General features: G+C 42.7%; 1 protein-coding gene across 5 annotated transcripts in view; it reads right to left on the reverse strand.

Moving 5' to 3' along the window:
• Positions 1-1,897: 1,897 nt before the first annotated feature.
• Positions 1,898-20,126, reverse strand: part of LOC138601930 (mediator of RNA polymerase II transcription subunit 13-like) — an 88,094-nt gene continuing 69,865 nt past the window's right edge. Inside the window, exons 5-31 of one of the 5 annotated variants that reach the window (XM_069673251.1) lie at positions 19,016-19,161; positions 17,486-17,692; positions 16,193-16,357; positions 15,875-16,025; positions 15,659-15,763; positions 14,732-15,388; positions 14,386-14,599; positions 13,983-14,064; positions 13,749-13,870; positions 13,539-13,617; positions 13,216-13,433; positions 11,841-12,019; positions 10,757-11,685; positions 10,275-10,454; positions 9,897-10,126; positions 9,610-9,808; positions 8,266-8,554; positions 7,929-8,181; positions 7,659-7,847; positions 7,329-7,552; positions 7,066-7,208; positions 6,628-6,786; positions 6,103-6,267; positions 5,692-5,855; positions 4,812-4,976; positions 4,576-4,685; positions 1,898-3,700 (exon numbers count right to left, since the gene is read on the reverse strand). In XM_069673251.1, the coding sequence (XP_069529352.1) occupies positions 3,568-3,700; positions 4,576-4,685; positions 4,812-4,976; positions 5,692-5,855; positions 6,103-6,267; positions 6,628-6,786; positions 7,066-7,208; positions 7,329-7,552; positions 7,659-7,847; positions 7,929-8,181; positions 8,266-8,554; positions 9,610-9,808; positions 9,897-10,126; positions 10,275-10,454; positions 10,757-11,685; positions 11,841-12,019; positions 13,216-13,433; positions 13,539-13,617; positions 13,749-13,870; positions 13,983-14,064; positions 14,386-14,599; positions 14,732-15,388; positions 15,659-15,763; positions 15,875-16,025; positions 16,193-16,357; positions 17,486-17,692; positions 19,016-19,161 (5,857 nt within the window). In that variant the 3' untranslated portion in view covers positions 1,898-3,567. Of the gene's footprint in view, positions 3,701-4,575; positions 4,686-4,811; positions 5,028-5,691; positions 5,856-6,102; positions 6,268-6,627; positions 6,787-7,065; positions 7,209-7,328; positions 7,553-7,658; positions 7,848-7,928; positions 8,182-8,265; positions 8,555-9,609; positions 9,809-9,896; positions 10,127-10,274; positions 10,455-10,756; positions 11,686-11,840; positions 12,020-13,215; positions 13,434-13,538; positions 13,618-13,748; positions 13,871-13,982; positions 14,065-14,385; positions 14,600-14,731; positions 15,389-15,658; positions 15,764-15,868; positions 16,026-16,192; positions 16,358-17,485; positions 17,693-19,015; positions 19,162-20,126 lie in introns of those variants that run through there. The other 4 variants (XM_069673249.1, XM_069673250.1, XM_069673248.1 and 1 more) reach the window with 4 other exon arrangements.

Here is a 20,126-nt window from a genome sequence, read left to right on the forward strand (position 1 = left end):
GCATACACATAATAAGCTAACTTAAAAGTCCATAACATTTCGTTGAAAGGCATTTGCCATTGTTCACATCTAGTGCTTTGCGCACGCACACTTTAGCATGCAGTTGACTCTCCTATATTCGGCACTGCTGCTCATTTAGGACTAACTGCAAAATTGTGCAACAGCTGAGACAGACAGCACATCATCAAACAGCAAACATCAAACATACCGCTGTGACCCGGAGCGTACGGCAGCCTTCTGCTCTGACGTCGGCTTCACTTTTTGTACAGTAACATACTGGTGTGGCACTCCTTGTTACTCTGCCGTGTGTCATTTTCTTTTTATATACACTTATGCTGGTATAACCAATGGATTAAAATGTAGTAAAAGTTTTATTTTATTCATCCTCTTTGGTCTCTGTTGTTCCTTCTTAAGACGTTTAATCGTTTTTTTGTGCGAGAACTGAGGATAAGTCATAAAACTAAACCATCTTGTTAAACAAGAAGGACAGCAGCATGGTGATAGACAGCATCTTTCATTATTTTCATTTGCTTTAATAATCTGTATAAGTGTGTAATAAATGCTTTACTTCAAAAGTGTGTAAATAATCTCCTCGCCACCTTCAGGCTTACTCACAATAACAGAAGCAATGCAAAGTTAGTAGACTTAATCTCCTCGGTTGTTGAAGTGTGTTTGGCAGATGTTGGAAATCAAAGACAGCACTGACACTGACAGCAGTGTAATAAAGGACGTCTTCCTCTTCACACGGTTTGTAATTATGAATGTAAGTACCGCTCGCTGCATTCAGACTATTTCAAGTGTGAAATATGCTGCTACTCTAAACATTTACTGTTGCATCAAACCCTCTTGAAAAATAACTACAGAGAAATAAATATTTGAACAAAAATGACAAAATCAAACTTGCATACTCATGTGATTTTAGTGTTGACACAGATCTTAGTCTAAACCAATTCTTAGCACAACACAGACCCTCTTTCTAACGCTGACATTACAGGCTTTTGTACTTATTATTATTAGCACAATATACGGCATGTACTTTATGTAGTAACTTCTACTGTAGAAGAAGTATTACGTTTTCTTTTACTCAAGTAAAAAGTAGCAATACCTCATTGTAGAAATACTTTCAATGTAAAGGCCCTGAGATCAAAATGTAAAGAAGAATTTAAAATGTTAATATCTGGGGGTTGTTAAATCTACATGAAGCTTCATATTTTTCAAAGAAAATTTTTGGTTTAAATCTAAAAAGAAAACATGAAGTTAAATGTTGAAATCTGGCAGTGTGATTTAGTTAAAGAGAACCAAAAGCAGTGAATTATATGGAATAAGAGCATAACCTGTCTTTGCTGCTGTAATATACATTATTATGTTATTATTATCCATATATTATTATTTATACCATAATGTATGTTATATATCATATTACACTGTACTACATTATACTATTATACTATATCATTGTAATTTGACCTTCATATTACCGTATTTTACTATTGACTTAATATTTCGTGTCATACTACATCATATACATAAACACACTGTAATATAGAGCACTGTATTTTATGTGCCACTTATACCTCATACCATACTGCATTATCTCATCATGCTAAAATGTTGCTATTACCCATACATGTCGCTTTATCCATAACTGTCACTTTAACTCGTCACTTCCTTCTACTTGTAAGAGCTGTATATAACTCTTATTTCATTTTACTTATTTTATCTATTATATTTTTTTGTGCTGTATTTACTTACTTGCTTTTTGTCTTTGTGCTGCTGCAACACCAGAATTATTCGGGGGGGATAAATAACGGATTATCTTACCCATCTTATCTAACCAAGTCTTCAGTTTTCCGGATCAAAAGAGAACACTGAACACATCATCATTTTCAAGAGTTTTAATAATTTACTAAAAAAGAGTGTAAAAGTAACAGATCTCTCCCGCTGAGGTGGATCTGTTTGATATTCAAAGTGATGACAGATGTAACAAATTTTTGCAAACTTGCCCTCGTCTGTACATTTGCGTACACTGAACTTGGCAATTTTTAACCTCTTGGCTGTAAATAAATGACTTTTGTACTGTATACTGTATATCAAAAAAGCTCACAGCAAAAAAATACTTTGATATGAATCAACTTGAAAGTAAACCAACCAGCATGAAATGTACAGCTTTAAGAAATTCCAAAAGACACAGCTGAAAAGTGTATATACAAACATGCTAGGAGTCTTAACAAAGAGCAGACTGAGTGAAGCTGCAGAGACAGGCCGTTCCATTGGTTTGCTTGACATCATTTAGGAGAGCCAATGAAATAAAGTATCACTCTTAAATATTTCATAACCTCGCAATGTTCAAATACCGTCGTCTTCTATTGCCTATTTCAAGTTTTCTTATCGCAGAAGAGGAACACTTTATAAATATAGAGTATACTGTATCTCCTGCATCGATTCGTTTAATTTAAACTCATTAAATAAAAAGGTAAAATGTTCATTATCTGTAGAAAAACAAACAACTTAAATGCATTTTCTTTGATAAATGTTCATACTGTGTCCACTTTTAAAGAGATGGTCGACTCCACCACCTTCATCATTAAGTGCCTGCATGGAAGAGGTAATATATATTTATGTATATACATTTATATATCAAATTCTATGACATGATATAATTTGTATAAATATGGCATCTTTACAATTGCATTAAAATGACAATTTTTATTTCAGATCCCAAGACCATTCAGAGTCAATTGGGAGAAAAAGGCCTTGTTTTAGTTTCTCATTTCCTTGTTTTAAATATTAAAAATAAGTCTCAATTCTTTGCAAATGTCTGTCTTACATTATAAACAACACATCTGTCTCGACTGGTCAAATATTTCCCATCGTGTTCGTCATCTATATAACACTTTGGAAGGTGAGGAAAAAGTGCCGTTATCAAATGCTCCCCCCCGCCTTTGGAGTGACCGAGGACGTTTGGCCCTTTCAGAATAAAGGTAAAAAGATTCAACCGGCTGCAAGTCTCAAGAAGCTCAACAGTGCAGTTCTGTACAAAACAATGTAAAAGCATCATTGATGTAACAAAGCCGTGTGTTTGTGTGGTCATGCCGTTTTTGCTGGTTGTATAATATGGAGTAATGTGGCCCTGCGCGGATGTCCCTTTGCACAGGAGAAGGTGGCTTCTCTGTAAGTTCTTCAAACGCCAGAAAGAGAAAATGGAACATAATGCTGTTTTTGTGGAGATAAAGTTGTGATATGTCAGTCAAAGGAGCATAGTTAGATCGATCCATCTTTCCTCCTCCTCAGAAAGCACCACAGAACCAGCTTTGAAGGTACAAACTTTCTGGATTTGCAGGTTTTCGCTTTTAAAATAGTGAAAAGGAATTGTTCAACGCATTTCACCCTCTCATTCATTACATTCCAGGCCTGTGAGAGTCTGACTCGTCCTGTCTTTAATTTGGCCGGTAGAATCCACAGAAGAGCTCTGGTGCTCTTTGGTGCCCAGAAGACGGAAGCGTAGGCACAGAGGAAGTGGAGGTTAACCGTCAGTCCCCTCCAATTGTCTCTTTAAGTCTCACACAGCTAAAGCATGTTCAGGATGGCGTTGTACATTTGGATCAGAACTGCCAAGTGGACCGGCAGGCAGGACTGGCGGTCCTGGGTGGCAGGGGTGCACGTCAGCCAGGAGAGGGCGTTGTACTGCTCCAATACAAACCTGTGATTAGAAAAATGAAATTTAAGCAAAAAATATCTGTTAGAAAATCAGACTTATATTTTATGATATCATATTTATAATACTATTCTCTATATATTCTAAAGGTTTCTCTGAAAGAGTCACATGACTTCCTTTAATACAATAGTGCACAGTCATTTTTTGTCCCCATTAGATTTGGTTAAAAATCAAAAAAAAGTGTAGCACAAAGAGACTTGAAAATCTTTTATTTTGAAAATATGCTGATCATTAATTTAATATTATAAATAACCTATTTTAAATAAAATATTTACCTTACATCAATACAATAATAAAAATAATTAACATTTTTTCAAATTAAGTTATACCGCACAGGAGGGAGTGCGGTTGTGCTGAATAACAGCACGGCTGTTATAGGAAGAAGATATGGATGTGCTGTTATTCAGTACAACAGCACGACCACGAGTGCGATATACGGCTTTTATATAACAGTTCTACAAGCATATAGTTGTAAAAGTAAGCAACAACAGTGATACAATAGTGATACTTATAATTAGAGTCCTAGTGATTATATTGGTACTCTATATCAAAACTTAAGGAATGCCTCTTGTCCAATCAAATTACTCGGTTGGACCTAGCTGTTGTATAATGTTATCTAATACAGGTATTATCATCTCTCATCTGTTTTGATGCAAATACAACGTTGTCTTTAGCATTAAATAATTAGATACTGATGTTACTCAATAAAAATAAATCACCTGCTCAGAAAACAGATATTTTAGCAACATAGACGCACACGGCTTCCTGTTTTTTACCCTCCAGTATCTGCCCTCACTCGCAGCTTTAGTCTTCAGTAAGCGATAAAGAAATCTAAAGGGATAAGGGCGTTGTGTGTTTACCTGAGCACATCAGATGTGGTCTTTGAGTCTAAGGGATGAGGGGTCCACTTGATCTTGTCCGACATCAGCTCATCTGACTGGGCGATGGAGATGTGGTGGTGGAGCGAGGCCTGGAGTAAAGACACAGAAAGTCAAATCACCTTCCATCTCTGTAAGTATCTCTCTCTACTAAAATAAGCTTCACTGGTATTCTTTTAGTCTCTCTCACCCCTTCACACACACACTGTGTTTAATACCTTGAGAAAGAGTGGACACTGGCTCTCGGCCTGCGGGCAGGACGCCCAGAACCAGTGAGGGAGTCCGTTTGCTTGTGCAGTGGAGACGTAGTAACCCAGAGCCAGCGGCTGCTGCTTCAGCTCCTCTGGCGGACTGTCCCTGGACAGCAGGCGCTCTCCCTGGCTCTGCGCACACAGGAGAAGGCCAGCAGCTTATTACAAACCCTCATATTGATCCTTGGAAGAGGTTTGTACCATTTATTAATCCTCTTACAATTGTGAGCCTTTGAACAGGCATGTAAACATATAATTTCACATCAATACGTCAAAACTGGTTCCAAAAATATAAATAATATGGCATTTTTATTCTGTGTAACGTCATGTCTTTAACCAGAACCTTGAGTCTGTAATAAAGATTGAATTGAAAACTGAAATATGTCATATTGAATGAATTTTTCTGCAGATGTTCTGAAGTCCCGCCATACGAGGTCTGCTTTTTATTGTGTTCCCTTGTTTTGAGCTGAACTGAATGGCACTGAGATATAGGTTATCAACACGTCTTTTCTCCTGTGCCCTAAAGACAAGTTCCCCTGCTATACTTGGCAAAACTTGGGATTTCTGTTCTAAACAAGGAGTGATGAGTGTCTAAACCTGAAGAGGCATATGTTTAAATTCCAACACATCTGTAATAAACACCCATCCTTATATCTAAAGGTCATATATAGCAATATTTCATTATCCAATTAAACTATTTTGAAGGCTGCCTGGCTTGAGTAAGTAGACAGATCCTTGTGAAGTTATATTCTTTAATGTTTCACACGGTATTTCTCTCCCAGCCATCTTTGCTTCTTCACAAACAATGACCTGATGTTTAAAGGGGATGTTACTGTCTCTGACTCACCTTGGCGTGCTGGAAATGCGATCCCATCCCCATCCCGGACGGAGAGCCAGGCGAGGGCACAGGGGAGGTGTTTGGGGACGGGTGGAGGTTCCCCGTGATCAGCATCATGTCATGGCCGATGTCGTTCTCCAGTTCATCAGGAAAGGGCAGATCGAACATGTCATCTGAGAGGGAAGAGATGATTATGATGTTAGCACAGGCCCAAAATATAAGCTTTTTTAATTAACAATGACACCTCGAGTTATAATGAATATTCCCACAAAGCAGCATGTCTTTAGTATATGGTATTATTTTGTGATTGTGATGTAGGGAGAGCTATTTTAGCACAAAGACGCCCCCTGTTGGTACAAAATAATACCTCTGTAATACTTATACTAAGTATAGCTGGGATGTTACGCTGCTCGTTATTACCATTATTGTCCTCAGTGGGGTAGGAGCTGGGTGCCAGCTGGGTGGTGGCAGAAGTCGGGAAGACGAGGATGTGCGTACAGGAAGCATCCTGAGGTGTGTTCAGCTGCGACGTCTGCAAGTTGAGAGCCGTACTGCGGCCGAACACTGAGCCCATGGTCACTGCATCTGCACGCAAACATAGGAACACACAGCAAAGGTGATGAGTCTGTTTACACTTGCAAAATGGTCCACATATACAGTATGTCACAGCATCATTTTAGAACAAAGTACAGCTATTTTTTATCCTATTTTGCTGTAACTCTTTTAAAGTTATCGGATGCATATCAAAGTTCCATTTTTTGTACCTTTTCTGTGTTTTTTTTGTATTAGATTACATGACGCTGACTGCAATTTTTGTCAATAAAACAAAACAATTTAATTACAATGTCGACAAAATTACAAAATCCCAAATTTTGTCCATAAACATTACCACTCTTAATACCAACCAATAAGCTCACAGCTTCACAAAGTGGACAGGCTACTAACCAGGCATGATCACAAACGAGCCCTGTGGCTCCATGGCTACTAGGCAGGCGCTGAGGATAGCAGGGGAGTCAGCAGCAGAGATCCCGCAGATACGACAAGCCTCCCTCAGCCGACGTGATACAGAGTGGAGGGAATGCTCCCCAAGGAGTGAGCTCCAGTCTGGTTGTAGCGAGAGAGAGAGAAGATAAGAGCAGAGATATTTAGAGGGAGAAAGATAAGAGAATCACTGTTCAACACCTTTTAACTCTTAACTTGGGCAGATGTGAATAAATAGATGTGTAAGGTGTAAAAGACAAGAGGTACACATAGTTTAACCTACAGATGTTTCTGGATGAACACATACTTATCTATATTTTGTACTTCAGTGTCTTAATTTTCCTTTCAACAGAACATATGATTAAGTTTAACTGCTCAAGAAAAGACGGATTCATTACTCACCTTTTAACTCCCCGTGCCCCAGTCTGCCTAATCGACCAATCACTATCCTCCATGGCAGTGAGGTCATCTGGATGATGCCGATACACCAATCCCACAGCTTCTGTAGGCCCATCTTCCTCGCTGAAACCTTTGGACGTCGTGCTCTGATGTGAGAAAAAAAACAATGAATACATACAAATATTACAGCATTATCTCATGTAACAACAATATGACCACATGACTATTTTTATACAGAATAAGTGTCATAAAAAATGTTTCCACACCTGTTCGGTACATCGATGTTGATAATGCATGTCTCCAGGAGCTCCCCCTGCTGGTCGGTGCAGGACACCAGGATCCAGCGCTGGTCATGTGATAGGCAGTATCCAACAAAGAGCACATTGTATTTGGGATGAGGCTCGGCCCATATCTCCCCTGCTTCCGGCTGCTTGGGACGGGTCGGACCAAGGATGAAAGGGGGAGAGTACAGCTGCAGTGGGCTGGGATGCTGGAGGAGGAATTCACATTTAAAACAATTTAGTTTATTGTCATTTTCAGGGTAGTATATGTTTAATTTACATCCAAATACATAATCTTTTCATTTCTATGCTTACCTCTGGACCGTTAAGAACAGAATTGACAGTGGACGCCGGTCCAAAGCCAGTCAGGGACTTGATGTGTGTTTGCGTGGGAAGCAGACGTCTGCACTGGGAGTAACAGGAGAAGGCCAGGGAGCGCAGATGTTGCAGGTACAAGTGGCTCTCCCCGCTGGCTGGCTGGAGGAGGTACTGGCACGGCACCACCTAAATAACACGCAAATAAAAGATTATGATGACAAGCGTAAGAGGGAATAACTCCTGTATAAAATCTGAGTATTTTTCTACCTGTAGCACAAGTGCAGGTCTCATGGTCTCAGGCAGAGTCTGTAGCATCTCTGTGTAGCAACGAAGAAGCCCTAGTAGCCAAATGCTACCTGCCTCCACCTCGTCACCCTCTTCTTCCTCTCCCCCTTCATTTCTTGCTGCACTCGAGCTAAGAAAAGCATCCACGATGTAAATAACTATAGCTGGTGGGTTGGCGTGGCTGTCAGCTGAGTCGGGCACAGTGGGGATGCCGATTCTGGCCTGCTCAGACGTGCTGAAAGAGAAAGAAAGAAGTTGCACCATAACTGTATTCCATCAAATGTCCGGAGCAGAAATAGAGTTTTGATTTGGGTCTTACAGTTCAGGGTTTTCTGCTGGTGTGTTGGCTGGTGGTGTGACAGTGGAAGGCCCTTTAGAATCGCTGGTGGCTCCTTGGGTTGTCTCCCCCGTCTGGTTTGTTGTTGACCCAGTGGGAGTCGGAGTGTTTCCTGAACTGGCAGCCACTGGAGCTTGTTCGCCGTCAGGGCCTAAAGATTGAGGCTGACCTGAAGATGCAGGCTGGGTTGAGGATGTGGGGTTTGAGGGAGGCTGGACTTTGGGGGGTACCAGAAGATTGCTGTCCAAAGGCAGGGATGACAGCTGGGGACCTGCATTCAGAATAAATGAAATATAGAATTGTAAGTGTAATTGACCATATTAAGAGAGCAGCCATTTTCCTCTGATGTCACTCCCAGGATGTGAAGCTAAAATGCTGGTATAATGTCAACTGCTGTTTTCCAGGTTGTACATGCGATACATGTATTGACTCCGACACATAATTATCACTTAAAAGCTCCCAGATTACTTATCAGTTGAAATACATTAAAGTTTGAAAATCCAGAGGGACAACGGTCAATCTTTCATGTGTCTACAACATATTATAACTAGTGTTAGCATTCAGCCACTTCCTTGCTAACAGTACAATGAGCTAGGGGGATGGCTAAATGTTTAACATTTAGTGTAACAAAATATGACAGGAAAGGTGTACATTCCTGAAGTGGCTAAATATTACCGTTTGATAGTATAACTAGGTAAGATAGTAAACATTTAACTCCCTTGATAACAGTAATGTCCATAGCTAACACTAATGTTAGCTAGGGAACAGTAATGTTAGCTGGAAACAGTAATGTTAGCCAGGAAGTGGCTGAATGCTAACTTTATCATTTTATAGTGAAACATGATATGGTAGGAAAGGCATAAATCCCTAGCTAACACTAATATAACACTAATGTTAGCTAGTAATTAGCTAGCTATAAGTTAGCGAGGGAACAGTAATGTTAGCTAGGGAGGGGCTGAATGCGAAAAATGACCATTTGATAGTAGGCTATAATTTAAATGGTATGATAGTAAAGGCGTAAATCCCTAGCTAACAGCAATTTTCATAGCTACACTAATGTTAGCTAGGGAACAGCAATGTTAGCCTGGGAGTGGCTGAATGCTAACTTTACCCTTTCAATGTATATATAGTGTAACATGATATGATAGGAAAGACATACATTCCTAGCTTACCATTATGTAAGCTTTTAAGTAATTGAATGCTAACATTAGCTGTTGTCTGATAGTACCTAAGGACTTATTAGAAGACTTTGTGCATCAAGTCGCTGGATTATATTTGACTAATTAGATTAAGTTACATTTCTTTGTTCTGTTTAAATGCTCTCACCAAGCTGTTGCTTGCAGGCGTAAGCGTAGAGTTTCAGTTTGCTGAGGTTGTCGGTGTGTTGCTGCCCAGCCCATGGTCCAGTCAACCACTGATCCACATCCAGCTCCTCCAGCTTTTCCAGCTCCACTTCTTCCCCCACGCGCACAAGGCCATCTCTGGACACCTTGGCCAGAGGACGGTGCTTTCCAAGGCGGCACGTCTGGAAACAGAGGGTTCATCCTTTCATAAGAAACACTACTTATATCACAAAACGTGTCTGTTTTCTACCATGCTTCTGATTCTCATACCTCGTAAACAGTGCTGAGCTCCTGGAAGAAGGCGTGGGCTGCAGCCAGCAGAGAAGGGCTGTTGGGACACAGCACCAAATAAGCTGCATCCCTCGGCCCCCCATATGGCTCCAGTAGCAACTTCTCCCAGAAAGGTAACGCCAGAGGGGACAATGCTAAGAAGTCCCTTTCACGGTCATATCCCAGTAACACTGTAGGGATGGGCAAGGGCTCTGGTGACTCCTCCGAACCTTTGAAAAACAGAAATAGTAACATTTTTAGTTGACTTCTCTGTGTCTTCCACACTTTATACAATTGTAGAATTACAAATGAAACATATATTTTAAAAAAAGGCAGGGGAATCATTTTTTCCCGAAACTGTAGAAGATATTGTCTCACCATAGGAGCCTCTCCCAGCCATCTTATGGAACTGCTGCCAGGTGAGCGGACCCTGAACGTGCTGGATGTTTTCCCACGTCCGTCCTGTTCTCTTCTTCTGGATGGCGTCCTGCAGGAAAGGCTGCAGAGACAGCAGCATACGTACCATATCCTGGGAGGACAACATGCTCATCTCCACCACTGTGGGGATTGGCAGACACACAGGCACACACACGAGTACACACACACAAAAAGGATACATGATGCACACATGTTAACATGATTCTATACACAAGAGAAACAAATAAACACACATGAAACACATCAATATGTAGTTTAGATATCACAGAGGCAGATAGGCAACAAAAAATAATATATCTTCCTAAACTGTGAAGCAGGACTTTATTTTAGGGACTTTATCACACATTATCCTCCAAAAGATTTATTCTTATGGCTTATATTTATTAAATTTTCTTCCTTTACAACCAAATCATGCTTCTCACCATTGGTGTGAGGCCAGGAGTGAAGAGCAGTGCTTCTGACAACAGCCTGATCTACTTTCCCTCCTGTGGAGTTATCCACATACTGCAGCCCCTGTTCCAAAGCATTGTAACACTCCACACAGGCATCGCTCCCATCCGCCCACTGCTTCTCAGACATCCAGCTTTGCAGCAGCGCCCCCTTGCGGCCATGACAGGAACAGCTGAGGGGGACATGTAGTGATGCCAGGGAAGAAATAGGCTGGGAGCACTGTTCCTGTAGGAGAACCATGACTAGCGGAGAGGCTGGAGCTGCGTCCTGCGGTCGCTTGGCCCTTGGGTCTCCCATAGTCGGGTCCCGCCGGCAAAGAGCCAGCCTCCTCTCGGCCGCCCGGCCTACCTCTGAAGTCCGACCGAATATATCCAGCTCGTCCTCCAAGAAGAGGCCTGTACCGTGAGCCAGCAGCCTGTTCACGATGGCGCTGAAGCCGCACATGCAGCGATACTGATCCTCACAAGTGGAGTCAGGGATGTACACCCCCACATCCGCTCCTTTGACATTCATATTGCAGGCACAGATACAGCAGCTGTCAAAATTGCGATCCTTGAAGACGTTGAGGACGGAGTCTGAGAGCAGGAGGATGGCGTACAGGCTGTGGGCCTCAGGTAAGGAGGGTCCCGGCCGAGCTAGGGGCTCTACAGAGCTGAGAGGCAGGCTGGTGGAGGGCGTGGAGACAGGCGAGCTGAGCTCAGTACCATCCTGCTTCACCGAGCCCTGCCCAGAGCTGGCGGCGTTAATGCCTCGTGGTGTCCGAGGGGTTCGTGGAGTGGGGACAGAGAAGCGGGGAGTGGCAGGGGACGGGAGGATCCCAACGGTGGTGCTTACAGAGGCAGTGGTGGCGCTCATCTGGCCGTACTCCTGGTCTGTGAGGGCGTTTACACTGGGGACATTTCTGGCAAACACACAGATAGAAGCAAACAGAAACTAAGAATCAGATTATAGCACTCTAACTTATTGAGTCCAAAAGCTTTAAAAAGAAAACCATGATCCATTTTTAAGGACATGAAATATCTTAGTCAAAAAACCCTGTGACAGCTGATTACTCACGTGTATCCGTCTTTGTTGAAAGCGTTATTCTGGGAATGCATGATCGCGGAGAAATGCTCCATTTTGGGCATGAGGGCCCAGGATGGTCGATAGTAGCATGTCTCAGGGATCTTGAGCGGTGGTAGATTCTGGCTGGGGAGGCAGGACAGCGGAGCGAACATGGAGGAGCCGATATGCGGCTGCATAGAGAAGACATGAGGAAGAAATGTAAGTCAGTAACTTAGTAACAGAGACACATGTCATTGCTTTGAGTGGTGTTGGGGATCAGGAAGATGGTTATGTAAAAGCCCTTTGATTTTAAACTGTAAGCACTTGGTTGGGCATTTAAGGACTTTAAAGACCATTTAAATTAACTAAAGTAACTGAATAAAAGTGGGGAATATTCTACATTGCAAATCTCACCAATTTGTTCCTTTTACATACATGAATCTTTAATACATTTACTCACAAATAATTTTCTTAAAAGGCACATTGTTAAATTAAAAGTATGGCACTCTAGTTTTTAGTAAATACTTATCAAACAGAGGTAAATTGTTCACTTGTTTGGCACTATTTTCAGCTGCGGATTAATACACATTTAGAACCTAACTGAGTATTTACAACAGCAGGATAGTGTACATTGAATCGAATCAAAAATAAAAACTACATTTTCCATGAGTACTGTAAGACTACAGTGAGGCTCATTGCTGAATTTAAAATAGCTTGATAGCTTAAAACGCTTTATTCCATATTTTAACCTTGCCATAAATATATATATGTAAGTTGATATCCACCATATCATGTAGCAACATGTTAAATAAACACATTGTCTCACTCTATGACTGATAGAAGCTGTAGCACAACACAAAGAAAATCTGTTAGCGCTCTGTTGTCATTAGCTGACTTAGATCCAATCAATTCTAATGCTAGATTGAACCTTTAATCCCGTTCCAGTGTTTTACCTATTGAGCTGCACTAACAATACTTGTTGTTTAGAGCAGCTCGTTGTTTCTGTTAATGAGCAGATGCACATAATGGTGGCCGCTAAGTGAATTCAGCTATAATTAGCATTTCCCCAGCACACGGAGCCTGCAGTCAGTACAGATGTCTGACTTATAGCAAAGATAGCTAATTAGCAAGCTACAGGTATAATTGAAGCAATTCCAACATGATGTGTGAGCCTGACAGGCTGCTCGGGAGCTGAATGCACGTCATATTGACGTCCTCTTGTTAAGCGATTTGGATGGATTGAAGTAATTTGTGAAAGTAATTAACAAATACAAAACCCTATCCTCATACTTAAGTATACATTTCTCAGTTACCACCTGGTGCGCTAAGCTAAATTTGCTGTTAATTGGAGATCGAATTGTCCATGTTAATTAAAACCTCCCCTCACCTTTATATCCTCCTGCCTGGGACTGACCATGCCCTCCTCAATCTCCATCCTGTACTCCGTTAGCTGGGCGGAGGCTAAAGGCGGCAGGTGGTCGGCCGCTCCGCTGGGCGCGGGAGGCTCCTGGCTCGGGGTGTCGCGATACGTCATGATGGGAGAGAAGGCCGGGTGCTGCTCTAAAGAAGGAGGGGTGGGAAACATCCGCTGGAGGTCTGCTACTGCTGAAGGGAGACAGGAAGGGAGAGCGGAGAGAAAATGTAGTTTATACAGTTGTAAGGGAAATTATTGCCACTAAAAATTACGTAAAAACTATACAATATACTCACTTGATGGATAAGGTACTGCAACTCTTCCTTCTTTCCCCAGGGGGCGCTCCTCTGTTGATACTGGTAGTTTGGTTGAGTGCTGGTTGGGGTAAACAGTCTACAAATTATTACACATAAGATAAAAGGATCAGATGTGTTTAATTAAATATCTTCTCCTTGGAATATTTATCATATATGTAAGAATGAAGTACATAAACGACGATGCCTCACCCCCAGCTCTTCCTCGTCTTCATCAAATATGTTGTCCAGATCCGAGATGTTCACCACCAGGTCTTTCTCTCTCGTCAGTGAAGGATTGGCTTTGGCAGCTCCGTCATCCTGATTTGAGTCATCTAAAAACAACAACACAAACAGCTTTAGGACAGCGGCTCCAAATTACCCATGATTCATTGCACTGTGAAATATGGATTGCACTCGGCGTGCTGTTGATGTCGATGGAGGCACCTGATTTTGGAGCGGAGTTAAAAATGGACATGGCGTCTTTCCCATCAGGCAGTGCTCCGTTGCTGGTGATTTCTTCTCCCTGCTGGGTGAATTAAAAGAAAGTCCAGTCAAATTTCGATGATAAAAATAAAATCCTGGAGCCGTCCTTTAAAGCAAAAGTTAGAGAAATAAAATGTGTTGATGAAAAAAACAGGTTTTTATTTCAACCTGCAGTTACTGATTTTTTTTGGCCACTTGGAGGCAGCAGAAACAGACTGTCTTTATAAACAGTTACACAATAGGAACATTAGCATTCATTGAGAGACATTTTTCAGGCCATGTGATGAATGCAAAGTCACATTATCTCTCCTTTTATCTCTATTCTTCTATGATTTTTCACAAGCTACTCTGGGGGGGTTCCTACCTTGGCCTTCTTGCTGGGTTCTCGCCCTTGCCCCTTTAACCTCTTGGACGTGGAGAAAGTGTACTCGATGTCTCCTTCCTTAAAGTCGTAGGGATCATCCCCCGGCTCCCGCAGCGCCTCCACGCCTGGCTGCTGGTAGAGGCCCAGAGTGTGGATGTGGTCCCTCACTCTGTCCTCTGAGATTTTAAATCTCTTGTGAGTCTGTGTGTAGAGTCTGGAGAAGGGAATAGACACACATAATAATATTTTCAGCGGCCTTGAATCTCTTTATCTGTATTCGTGTCTACTTTTTCACCTTCCTCTTCCTTTCCTCGCTAATATTTTGCTGCTCTTGTGTTTCCCTCACCTCTTTAGCGTCGCTCCCTCAATCGCTGTATCTGTCTTCACTTCCTCTAACTTATCAGCGGGGAGTTCAAGGGGTCTGCAGTCAGTCTTATCACTCCGAGGAGTCCTGAAGCCTCTCCACCAGCCGGCCCCGCTCTCCCTCTGCCTGAGCAGAGCTGTATACATGGCCGTCTCGCTGGTAATCAGCCCCATCCCTGAAGCCCCGTCTGGACAGACAGGCAGATCAACGGGCCCGTCGAGGACCTCCGGGTCCTGCACTCTCGGGTGAGGGCTGAGCGTGGGCGGGAGTGGAGACATCGGCGAATGGAGGAGAGACTCAGGGGCTTTTCTGCCGTTGGAGAGCGGCTTGGGATACTTGCAGCCCGGGAGAGCAGCCAAAGGCTCCAACGGGGGCTCAAGCGACACAAGACCCCCGAGCTGGGGTCCTCCTGGCGAGTCCTGCTCCAGAGGGGTCTCCTGTGTGATGGAGAGGCGGTGGTGGAAGGGGGTGGTGGCCGGCCTTTTGGACTGTTTGTCGGCCTTCTCCGTCTTGTCACTGGTCTTGTGTTTGGGCAGGGAGGGCGGGTATAACGACGGGCCGGAGGACTGAGCGGGGTTGGCACTGGTCGGGGGGTTGGCAGTGGATGTTGTGGTCGGATTCTGCTTCTGCTGCTTCAACCTGGAACAGAGTCAAGTAGGTTAAAAATACAAGAAAAATTAAACCTCTAAAGAGCCGATTTTAAGGTTATTACAGAGATATTGGCTGTAATTTCACAATAATGAGTCTTTAAGGTGCCAAAATCTCCCCGAATGTTCCTTTATTATGAGAATCTAAGAAGTGTTTCCTTTCTTCTGAGCAGAATCACTCTTCAGTTGAACACAAAGCTCAGATGTTGCACATACAGGTACGACGCTGATACTGAACAGCTTGCGTGCAGCTCTGCGGTACCTGGAGCAGCTGCAGGACGCTCTCGCTCCCAGATCGTTGAAGTCCCACGTGGTCACTCCGTTTGGCACTTCCTTCTTCGGCGTCGCGTCGCTTGGCTGATTCGCTCTGCGGGGACGAAAAAAAAAAACCCAACAGATCCATGAGGGCACCGGCTCGACTGCTTCACTGCTCTTCAGTAATAATCACGGCGAACAGAGGAGGCACACTTACACGTACTGTGGCTGGGTGAGATAGCACTCCCTCCAGGCCTGGTGCACTACCTGACAGGTTAGCTTCTTCCCAGAATGCTTTGGGCTGATGCTGGGGACCCCCATGCTGCTGTCCGGTGTGGGGACGCTGGACACGGAGGTTACGAAGCCGCTGTCCGCTGGAAAAGTGAAGGATGGAAGAGAGGCCGGAGTGAGTACAGGATTTCAGCTTTGTTTTGAGCTAACGTTAGCATGCTATTAAGCTAACAATGACAGTGCTAATATTCATTTTTTAATGTAGAGATTATTTTTATCTACACTATAAATAATGGTGTGTAGTTGTTACCTGAGCAGGGCTGCTGCGGGGACGTCGGCGGCGTGAGCGGCACGCTGCAGTGGTTTGATTCCCTGTTGAGGCCGTGAGCTGCAGGAACAGGTGGAGGCTGCTCCACTGGTACGTCCGCCTGGGCGATCAGCACCAAAGCAGCTGGGTAGGTCATCCTTACCCCACCTGAGGAGACAAAAAGCAGGGCATAATTAAATGTGTAGAGGTCAGTTAAACAGACAGCTTTTTTACTATGTTATACCCACATATAATTATAATTGGCCACCATTACAGTAGCTTTATAATAATGGAATGTGGTTGCTTCCTTATCCATTATTGTAATCACACACTCTCTCACTCTCTGCTCATATAAAACAAATAATCTTAATTCCCTTCACGCTCTCTCTCCCTCGCCGTCGTCTCAAGCAGCAAAGACGACACAGACTCTCCTTTTCAGCCGCTGCTATCCAAAGGAGTTTTGATTCTAATCAGGTCAAACCAACGCAGTGGGATCAGGCTGATTAGACAAAGCTATTAGAATAACTCCCCGGGGCTTTTACCTCCACTTCCCTCTCTTTCCTCTCTCCTGCTCTTTCTCCTCCCCTCCAGACATTTCCCCCCTTTTTCACTTGTGCTAAAAGACAGTAAGGATCACTGCAGTAACACTCTATTCACTGATCCCTCAGGTCAAACTCACTGGAATCACTAAGGGGAATCAGTGTAACGTTAGCGCCTCGCCGTTTGCGTTGGGATAATAATTAAGTGCCAAAAAAAAGGATGCCTTTGTGGCCTTTTTGAGAACATTTCTAAATCAAAATGAGGATCATATATTAAGGATAAATGAGCGCCTCTTTATGTATTCTCATTAGTCTCCTCTGAAGAGAAGCTTTCAGAGCTGAAGGCTGTGTCCGAGTGGAATAACTCACTCTACATATTTGTTCTCTGTCTTCATTCAGCTCATTTAGACAAATATTCTCTTATCTGAAAATAAATCTTTCAGTGAGGCTGTTTTCTGTTTGTTCTGGGACCCCCTTAATTGGAGATGATACCTCAGTACTCTTACAATACAAAATAATCTAGTAGCCGACCATTGATGTGCTGTGTTGTGTTTATAGAGCTCTCTAGCCCAGTACCTCTGTGCTTCTTATAAAATATGCAGAGCATGGTTTTCACTGCGGACTGACACTACAGCTAATCTGCAAATACTGGATCTGCTAAAATTATTTCTTAAAGCAGTAAAATCTGCAACTGATGTCGCATTTTGTCTCATTCCTCGCTTTCTTAAATCTAACAAACATGGCAACTTCTCCTTACCGACGATGACCTCCACCGCCACGTGACCAGTACGATCATAGGCCCGTCCTGCGTCTTCCTTCTCCTTCTCTCCGCCTCCCTCTTTCTGCTGAAGTACCATGGGGTAGAAGTAGCTCCACTCCTCCATCAGCTTGCGCGTGGCTGGGTCGCTCATCTTGAAGGCCTGACCTGTGAGAGTGCCGCTCAGACCGTACGGACTCAGGATCACTGCAGACGCAAAAAAAACAGTATTTTATTACATTGCACAGGACAGATCCATGCTGATGAGGCAGAGTGTAAATAGAATGAGTGTTTCCTCAATAAGGTAACGTAATAATAATATCGATAAGCTAATACAGTCCTCATAAAATCAGGAACTTCACTACTGATTTGCATTTAATAAGTCATACATTTACGAAAGAACATTTTTTGACATATTTTTCTTCATTATTTTCATTGTGTCATGTTTTATTTGACCATTCCACAACAATTCAGAGTGAAATATTGTGCTTTTTACTACACTGCATTTATCCTTTTTATGCAAAAAATTACGTTTTTTACGTATAAAACATCCATATTTATAAATAATAGTTCAAATAAGCTCCTTTTTGGGTAACTCCAACAGTAAATTTTGAATGAAACACAAAGAAAGCATCAATAATAATCCAACAATCAAATACAGGATATCACAAAAGTCACAGGGGCCATTTGTCTCCATTGAATTCCCCTAGTTTTAGTACTTAAAGTACATTATGCCGATAATACTTACACACTTTAATAATGAAGGACTTTTACTATGAAAGGGGTATTTATAGAGTTTGGTAAAGGCACTTTAACTTGACTTTGTTGAACTTTATTGCAGTGCATGCTCACTAAAAGATTATATTTTGTTATATCTGTGTACATAAGAAACAGACAGAACAGTAGTGTTGTGACCAAGTCATCTTTGCTCAAGTCTCAAGCAAGTCTCGAGTCATTTTTTTTTTCCACCCAAGATACAGCACCCTTACCTGTAGTACCCGGTCTTAATAAAGAGAAAAGACAAGGTGTTAGCAGCCTGTCTAATAATGATATTATTGGCCAATTTATATAACCTGTTCAAAAGGTATGACAATGAATTGTATCTGTATTATCTCAGCACAGACGCAGCCATGATGATGGTCTGCTCTGAGACAGTATTGAGTGGTAATGAGTTCGACTGATGAGGCTTCTCTTTGGGGAAAAAACATCAGGTAGCGGGGGGCTTTGATGTTGTCGTGTTGCCATAACGAGGAGTTTGACTGACAGCCAGTCATCCAATCATGACAATCACATACCGGGGAGCTTTTTGAGTTGTCCAATCATGATTCCCAGTTTGCGCTGGATACATACTTGATAGTTAGACAGAAACTTGACAACAGCTAACATTCAAACTTAGGAACACACGCAAGTCATCCGAGTCATTATGCCTCAAGTCAACTCTCAAGTCATTAACTTGCAAGTCCAAGTTGAGTCTCAAGTCATTAACTTTTTGTCAAGTCAAGTCGCAAGTCATCAAAACAGTGTCGTCACCTTGCACCGGTGTGATGGAGGTCTGCGCGAGCCGGATGTGCTGCTCTGTGACGTGGTACGCGGGCTGGTGCTGGGCGATCTCCACGCTGGTGCACACGTTGCTCTCCCCGTGGAGGAAGAAGGAGAAGGAGCACGAGAGGTGTTCACTGGGGAGAGAAAGCAGACACAGAGGATGAGATAAGTAGAGACGGTACAGGTGTGTGTCTCCTGTGTGTGTGTGCAGCCACAAATCTCTGTGTCCTATTTAATTACCTGTACGTTTACCTTCGCTACTGTACACATAATTAAATTGAGATTTGAATGGAACCAAATCTACATTTAATTATGTTAAAGTTGAGATTAAACAAACCCATGAATCACACGTATAGATAAACAAACGCAGAGGCGGCGGTGTGACAGATGAACACACTCCACTCGTGTCTTTCTAAGAGCCTTCCTTCCTTCTACCTACATTGATCATCTTCATCGCTCCCCACACGGCCTCCTTATTGCAGGTATAAATCCTCATTTGCTGATGACTGATTGTGTCTGCTACATGTTTACATATGCAGCGCTCTCTTTATTACACAGCCGAGGCACAGTCCATCATGCATTGCTCTTTTTTTTTTAATCACAGAGGAGTAATCGTTGCGGCCTTTTTTGCGATCCATACAGCAGTGGGCGTGCTGGACATCATTAACTACGAAGATGGCTTTACTGATGTATATTCTTAATCTATAAAGCTGCTTGGTTTTAAATATATCAGAGTGACGATAAAGTCAGCAGGTACTGTAATCTCCATGTGATTACCCTGCTGCCGATGCAATATCTCCTGTGCCCTGAGGGAGCCGGACCTCACTTTGAGCTGTAATGGATCATCAAATTCAATAAAGAGAAAAGGGCCAGCTCCACAGTCACTCATGGGCAGAACTAAACACGCTCCTAAGGGAGGCAGAGTATCATGTGGCGATGGCTGTGGCGGCCTGCAGATGGCGCTGAGTGAACCGAATCAGACAAGAGGAATAAACTGACCCTTGTAACAGGTGGTTTCAACACAGGTCTGCATGATCACAGGAGGGGAATCATTTCAGCTACTTGACACTGTCATACTGCTAAGGATGAACTTTCTACT

The sequence above is a fragment of the Semicossyphus pulcher genome, unplaced genomic scaffold (genome assembly GCF_022749685.1).
Source record: "Semicossyphus pulcher isolate SPU_LCO1_2020_fin unplaced genomic scaffold, fSemPul1.0.p SCAF_22, whole genome shotgun sequence".
Lineage (NCBI taxonomy): Eukaryota > Metazoa > Chordata > Actinopteri > Labriformes > Labridae > Semicossyphus > Semicossyphus pulcher.